Source organism: Austrofundulus limnaeus, unplaced genomic scaffold (assembly GCF_001266775.1).
Source record: "Austrofundulus limnaeus strain Quisiro unplaced genomic scaffold, Austrofundulus_limnaeus-1.0 Scaffold370, whole genome shotgun sequence".
Classification (NCBI taxonomy): domain Eukaryota; kingdom Metazoa; phylum Chordata; class Actinopteri; order Cyprinodontiformes; family Rivulidae; genus Austrofundulus; species Austrofundulus limnaeus.
In genome coordinates, this window is record NW_013952772.1 from 469344 (window position 1) to 477135 (window position 7792).

The window sequence follows — 7792 nt, forward strand, 5'->3', positions numbered from 1 at the left end:
CTTGATTCAAAAAAACTTCCTCTAATTCGCAGAAAAGTTGATACATACATACATACATATATATATGTATGTATGTATGTATGTATGTATTTGATGAAAACTGGGATCTTTTTCTTTACAACTACAACTGATTAACTTTAGGAATCAATCTGAGTTAATGTGATCTCCACAGCCTGTGTGTTTTGTTGCAAACACTGTATGAGCTATAATTTGGTGTGGACGTATGGCAAGGTAAGAGGGCCAAAATTAAGACTATTGCGCAAAAAGCGGTTGCTACATCCTTGTAGCAGGAGGCTATATAATTTCCTAAGCAGCTATTGATCTGATTAATTACAGACCTGCACCGCTAACTGAGAGGTCGGCACTGGCAAATAAGGAGACTATTCATTTGTGTTAGCATTGGAGAGGCTAGCTACTAGCATGAATAAGCTGGTGTTATCATTGAAGAGGCTAGCAACTAGCATGGATAGGCTGCTCAACAACTTTATTAGACACAAACTTCTTTGAATAAAGAAAACTTTCTCAACAAAAATGTTTGATAAATTAACCTATAAGCGACATGAGCTCACAAGTCTTCTTTAGACAGAACTTACTGTGCAACATGATGTCAATATTATCATGATTTAACAAATGCATAAACATTTTTAGTTAAACAACAAATGAATCACGAACAGAAGAGATTGTTCTGTCCATTATCTGATTAAGAGAACTGAGGGGTTCTCTTCCACGGTTAGAATGACCTGTCATGGACTAAATAGAGTTCAGTTTGTGACGAGTCCTCTCGTCAGGCCTGTCCGAGGCCTGCTTCGAGGCAGTAAATCTTGTTTCTTCACTCGAGGTGACCCTTACATAAATATTAAATATAAAACATATTACTGTGAAGCAGACTAGTTGCCACCAGAATTAGCAGATGTGTTTGCCCTTGTCTATTGGTCAACGGCAGTGTTTTTTTTTCTCGTTAGCCGAAAGAGAAATGAGAGGCTTGTCACTACGTTTTCCAATGCTAACACCAGCTTATCCATGCTAGTTGCTAGCCTCTCCGATGCTAACACAAATGAATAGTCTCCTTCTCATTTGCCAGCGCCGGCCTCTCAGTTAGCGGGGCCAGCTGCTCAGAGGCGCCGACCTATTAATCAGATCAATAGCTGTCTTAGGAATAGATATAGCCTCCTACAAGAATGTAGCAACCGCTGGTTGTGCAATAGTCTTAATTTTGGCCCTCGTACCGCACCATATTGAAGAAGCTGAAAAGCATCTTTAACACAAACTCTGAGAGCTAACAAGCTAATAAAATCTGTTTAATAAATTCAAAGTTATAATTCATGTGGTATTTTTCAGTTTTGCTGTGCTAGCGTACCTGTCGCCGTAAAGCAGTGGTTTTGTTAGACACTGAGTGCAGGCTTCATGGAACCACTGCCCACAGCTGCCACACTGCAGCATCTTCAGGTTCCACCTGCAGCACGAGAAGAAACACACCCAGCATTAAGAACAGGAAGCAACACCTGTTTGAATTACAGTAAAACCAGTGGTTCCCAAAGTTGGGGTTAGGACCCAGAATGGGATCCCAAAACATCAAGGTGGGGTCCTGAAAAGATTTTCTGAATTAATTATATTGGAAAATAACAATGAAATTTTTTTTGCCTTTGTTGTTACAAAAGAGTAAGGTTAGTGTACTTAAAATGGACAAAAATAGCATAATGAATATTGTTAAAATGCTCTCATTTTTTGAGGTGAAAACAATGTTTATGATCCAACAACAGTTGGGGGCTCAGGTCTCTTTTTCTGGTATTTTAATGGTCAAAGACTTTGGGAACCACTGGTATAAATAACTAAAAACCCGAGTTTCTGCAGCCAAACACAAACATGATTAAAGAAAATTTAAATCTTCATTTCACCGGTCCTGTTTGATCCAAATCTGATGTCTCGCAGATAATTTACAAATAATCCACGAGATAATTAGCATACAGACAAACGTAAAAAGAAAAACTGGCCTCACTCACTCTCCAGGTCCGGCACAGTAGCAGTAGCACTGCTGCTGGTTGGTCAGATGCTGGGGGTCCCAGTCTAAAGACGATAGCTGGTAGGGGATTCTCAGCTTCATGAACTGCATGAGGCGAGCGAAGCGTCCTCGTTTCAGAGCCCCGCCTCGCTGCAAAAAGACAGCGCAGGACAGAGCCTCACGTCACATCACCGTCCTGTCAGCACACACATCACATCTGACAAGAAAACAGCTCCTCGTCTCATCTGATTGGAGGTCAGCGCTGTGAGATGTGGTTTGAGGAAGACTAAAGCGGCGCTGGACGCCGAGCGATTGGTAATTAACGGAGATCTTTCTCGCCTCTCTCATATCTACAGAAATGGAACACGTGTGATGGATCGACTTTAAATGTGCTCCTCTCAGCTCCGCCAGCTTCATCACTATCGATCGTTCTCGATTTCTCTGACACAATGTCTGATATTGAAGTCAACACTGGGAGAATTAGTGTGTGCCTGCCTCAGATAAACACGTGACACTCTGCACACTGATATATTTGACTGGAATTCTCCGTTATTACAGACTAATGGTTTTTTTTCTCTCTCCCTTTCTGAGTGTGAGACAGAGAGATTAGCAGCCTGACCTTGGTTGCGACTGCAAAGACACACTGTCGACAGATCCACGAATCGCTGTCGGCTTCCGGTTCGATGGTTGGCGTGTGGCACTCTGGATGATAACCTGTAACGGAGGAGAAGGAGGCAGAGCATTTAATTCATCTCCCGAGACAGGCAGCCAGGATGACAGTAATGACAGGGCAGCTCCAGTACTTTCCCACTTGGTTTAAGAAACATGCAAAACATCTAGAGAGACTTCTAGCAGGTGAGAAGCTGCTGTTTTGTGTTCCTGATGATAGAAACTCGCAAAGAATTTAAGGACTATTTCCTGCCTGTGCATCCTGCTGTTGCACAGTTTTAAACCTTGAATTCTTCCTGCACACCAAAACCTTTTGTTTCATTTGAACTGTTTTGTGATTTGTCTGCTCAGAAACACGTTTTTCTCTGCCGGATGTGTCGCCTTCACTGTGCAAAATCTGACACACGAAGGATGATTTCTAAAATCATTTAGAGAGGAAACATTTTGCTCTGATTTTTAAAACACAGCTCATAAGAGCTGGTTTCATTTACACGACTTAAAGTCTTCATGCACATAGAACAGCAGCTGTATGTGTCCAACAGAAAACCACATTTTTTTATTTATTTATTGAGCTGCAACTAAAATGATGCAAATTTTTGCTCTGAACTCTTTACTGATGGTTTTGAATCTTTTCCAGCCCAATGAGAACCATCTACAGGGTTATTCAACTGGCGGCCCACGGGCACAATCAGGCCTGCTGTTGACCAAAATCCGGCCCGCCAATTGGTTCATTCATCTCTTAAGCCCAAACTCCCATTTTTTGTTTGTTTGTTTTTGTTCTTGTTAGTGTGATATCTACAGAAACGTCAGAATCTTGGCTAAAATCTGGTAAAAACCATTTCTATGAACAATCAAGGCACCTAAAACTACAAGCAGTTAAAGATAAAATTAAGGTAAGTAAAAATAAAATAAATTCAAAAATATGGCAAGACAGAGATGTCAAAGTAATATTTTTGTTAAATAGGAGGCATAATGTGTTTTTTAATATCGTTTTAATAACACTACTTTTATTACACAGGGTTCTGCACATTAACTAATTCAAACGGTAACAGATGTTTGTAATACTTGGTTTATTTACATCATGACTTTAATTCCTGGATGTTCGGCCCCTCAGCTGTTGACCTGCAGTAACTGTGGCCCTCAGAGCAGTTTAGTTGAATAGCCCTGCTCTACTGTTAATAAGCACACAGCTCAGTTTGGATGCATTTTAAGTCACGTAATCTATAATTCAGTTTGTAGAAAAGGACTGAATTTCTCTAATTCGAGGTGTTTGCATCATCCTTCACCAGATGTCTAATATTAAATCCTTTTCGAAGCAGGTCTGAAGATTTGAAATCACAAACTCATCCGAGACAATAAAGACATTTTTGCATGATTTAAATCCACGACTCGTGTCTCTTGATGCCTTGTTTATTTCCGCTGCAACGGCTCATAGATCATTCATGATGCTCGTCTCTCTCTCTCTCTCTCTCTCTCTCTCTCTCTCTCTCTCTGTCTCATTCTCTCTCGCTCTCTGTGTTGTTATTTACCACGCTGTGTCACATCTTCAAGGTCACTACGAGAAGTGACGGAGAAGAGGCAGTTTGACAGCCTTATGATAGGCGCGCTTTCCTTACCGTGCCGACATTTAAGACAATTTACGAGGGGTTCTTTAAGAGGCGGAGCGTCACAAATACAGCAAACTTCTTCCACTCCGGCAGCGACTGAAGCACAGAAAAAAAAAAAGACAAGAGGAGAGGCAGAGGGGAGGGGAGAGGAGGAAATAAATGTGTGAGAGGAAGACAGAGAGAGAGCAGTCAACTGCATTAATTTATGTATATTGATTCACATCGCTGCCACATCATTGATTTCAGTGTCTCCTGCACCTTTCAGATTTCACTTCACTGGATGTGCTGACGTTCATCCTGTCCTAACAAGTGTCCCAACCCCCCCTTTATGACTCCATGTTGGGCTGCATAACAGGAGCCGTCTCCCTGAGGACTCATTATTCTAATAATTTCATAAATACACTCTGATCCAGCAGTCGGAACACGATCAGAACGCTCACAATGCTCTGCAGCATCTTTAGATTCAGCTGGTTTTACAGTTTTCAAGGATCAAATGATCTCAAGACAAAGAAAATTAGGATTTGTTTGATTTAAATTTTGAATTTGGAAAAGAAAAAACACCAAGCACAATGAGTTAAAACATAAAAACAGAAATAATTCATGTTTGGGTTGAAAAAATGTGTATAAATGATTAGGATCAAACTGATTTGGCCTGAAAAGTGTTTTTAAACATTTTTATTTAAACATAAATAATGTTTTTAGCAGTTTTATTCAGTGCTGCACTAACCCAGGAGAACTCACAGACTCCTCCAGACTCCAAATTATTACAATTTTCTGCACTTACAGTAAAGTGCAAAAGTCTTCAGCAGTCGCCTCATTTCATTATTATCCCACCAAGCAGTCAGAGTCTGTTTTAATCTTACAAATTCAGTTTTCTTTGGACTTTGGTTGCTTTTTACTCATGTTTAGTCCTCGTACCTGACCATTTTACAAGGTTTTACTTCATAAATCATAACTCTGATCTGAAAAAAGCTAAACTAAAGTGATGAACCTGTGCTGTGACGTTATGAACACGTTTAGCAAAGAATCTTAAATCAGATCTGTTAGTTTGTCACAAAGACATTTATTCCCATTAGTTGAAGTTAATTTATAATAACGATCAGTTCAGTAAAGTGTCTCAAACCAGAGCGACTCAGGTCCTGATCAACAGGTTTTGGAGTTCTGCAGATCTTTATGGTTTTAATCCCACATCTGCTGTAGACGGTTATGATGTAACAAGTCAACATGTCTGTGTTTTTAGTTGAGTTCAGTCATTATATTTATGATCTGGGTTTTTGTAATGTCACCAATTTATTTAAACATCTAAACACTCTGTATCTTTCATTATTTTAATCAAATACTTCCTGCCTTTATGACCTCTTTGTCTTTATTGTAACTGGTAGAAGAGCTTGGATCAGTTGTGTCTCTGCAGACCGTGCAGAACTCTGCTGATCTACTTTTAACAGGAACAGAAAAACGTGAGCCAAGACGATAACGCCACGTTGGCTTCACTTCGCTGACTTCCTGTTTGTTGGTTCAAACATTTTATTGTTCGTTTATAAGGCTCCTAATGTTCTGACTCCAGATTATTTACAAATCGACAATTATTTTGCACTTTCTCCTCCTTCACATCCATGAGATCTGATCGTAAAGAGCCACTGCATAACAACCTGATGTATTTTCTTTATGTTCTGTGTTTTCCTGCGTTTTACTTCTTTGTTTTCAGTGTTTTCCATCTTTTGAGTATTTCAGGTTGCAGCACTTTGGTGCAGCTTTTGTTGTCTGTGAAAGTCTTTTAAAGAAACTCTACAGAGATGATGGACAGTAATGGTGAAAAGGATTACAGAACTAAATTTTCCACTCTGAACGGCCGACCCATCCCTGGTGAACGAACGGTACATCCTGCGTACCTGAGCTGCACAGAAAAGTTCTCCATCACTGCTCTCTGAGACTCTGCTGATCCTTAATTTTAAATATCTTGGATCTATATCGCAAAGAATCTTGATCGAAACATTCCTGAACGACAATGCATTTTTTGTTTTCTCATTAAATATAGATCCTTTCCCAACGCCTCCAACTCTTTTTATTCTTTTATGCACATTTATCCACAAACAGGACTAAAAATGAACGAAAAGCAGCTTAAGGTCCAAAGAAAACCTTTAAGACTCAGAACTATTGGTAAAGACCACACTTAAAGGTTTCTGGCTCCGTGGAGAAAAGAATAAGAGGTCAACAAATACAACTTGTTACTAAAAAGATTTCTGAGACTTTAGCTGGAGATATTCAGGAGTTTTATCTGATGAAACTAAAGTTCTGCTATAAAAAAGCTTCCAACTGCTCGAGGAAAAAAAAAAGAAAGTTTATCTTACATGAGTGAATATCCTTTCTCAGTACCCAGAACTCTGAGTTGTCCTCAAACCTCACCAGACAGCACTGTTTGACTCCGTCTACCTGAGGAGAGGAGAGGAGAGGAGAGGAGAGGAGAGGAGAGGAGAGGAGAGGTGAGCAGAATGACTGACAAAACCTTCTCCCATCTCTCTGATCAACACGAGCGCTCTCCGAGGTGTGCTTCACACCGCTTACTCTTTTCACATTGCCGAGGTACAGCAGTCCATCACTCCAACGAGCCAACACATCATCGCCCTCGCTGACTCCCCCCATCCTGAGGACACACAGAGGAGAGAGCAGGGCTCCTGTGAAATGGAAATCCGATTTATTCGCTGAATACTTTGCTGCCGTCGCTGACAGAGAGGGTTTACAGCCCCGGCGTTTGGGCTGCCTCCTCCTCAGACAGCCCAGCTTCGGTGCAAAGGGGTTAAAATCCCCCCCTCCACTTCTTCCTCCTCCTCCTCCTCCTCCTCCTCCTCCTCCTCTTAAGACCTGAGCATAACGACAGCCTGTATCCACCACAGTGAAAGATGAGAGTGAGTGTACACAAGCAGAGAGGAAGACAAATGATTCTTGCACGCATACACACACACACACACACACACACACACACACACACACACACACTGCATGATGATTACTGCAACACAGCTGAGGTGAGCAGGCAGAGATCAGTGTCTGCAGCCACTTGAAGCATCCTCCGAGCACTTTTCTGCTCAACACCTCAGAAACTTAAATGGATGGAATGACTCTGCAGGCGTGATGTGTGCACGCTGGGCGCGTGCTCCGGTGCGTGCATGCGCTCAAGTCAACACAGACAGGCGCAAAATGCAAAAAAAAAAAAAAAAAAAAAAAAAAAAAAAAAAAAACACTGGATCAGATGGAGGATGTGGGGGGTTGGGGGGTGAATCGGGCAGTGAGCTGGCCGGTGGAGGGTACCTGTCAGGTCGAACTCCTTTCCGTCCGGGTCACACTGGTTCCTGGACGGGCTGGACGAGAAATGCCCTCATCGGTTGCGGACGCGCGGGTTCCCGGCCGCTCCGATGCGCAGCTTGCGTGTTTGCAAAAAGTGGCTGATGTGCATGTGTGTGTCTGTCTGTGCCAGGAGCCTGTGTGTCAGTCAAACCGTCATCGAGGGGAGGGGGAGGAT

General features: G+C 41.7%; 1 protein-coding gene across 1 annotated transcript in view; it reads right to left on the reverse strand.

The window, feature by feature from the left end:
- phf1 (PHD finger protein 1) overlaps nucleotides 1–7775 on the reverse strand; it is a 22892-nt gene extending 15117 nt beyond the window's left edge. The window contains exons 1-7 of the mRNA XM_014023452.1: nucleotides 7582–7775; nucleotides 6838–6916; nucleotides 6624–6705; nucleotides 4285–4371; nucleotides 2619–2713; nucleotides 2001–2149; nucleotides 1358–1453 (exon numbers count right to left, since the gene is read on the reverse strand). Coding sequence (XP_013878906.1) covers nucleotides 1358–1453; nucleotides 2001–2149; nucleotides 2619–2713; nucleotides 4285–4371; nucleotides 6624–6705; nucleotides 6838–6915 — 587 coding nt within the window. The 5' untranslated portion in view covers nucleotide 6916; nucleotides 7582–7775. The remainder of the gene's footprint in view (nucleotides 1–1357; nucleotides 1454–2000; nucleotides 2150–2618; nucleotides 2714–4284; nucleotides 4372–6623; nucleotides 6706–6837; nucleotides 6917–7581) is intronic.
- Between the last annotated feature and the right edge of the window lie 17 nt (nucleotides 7776–7792).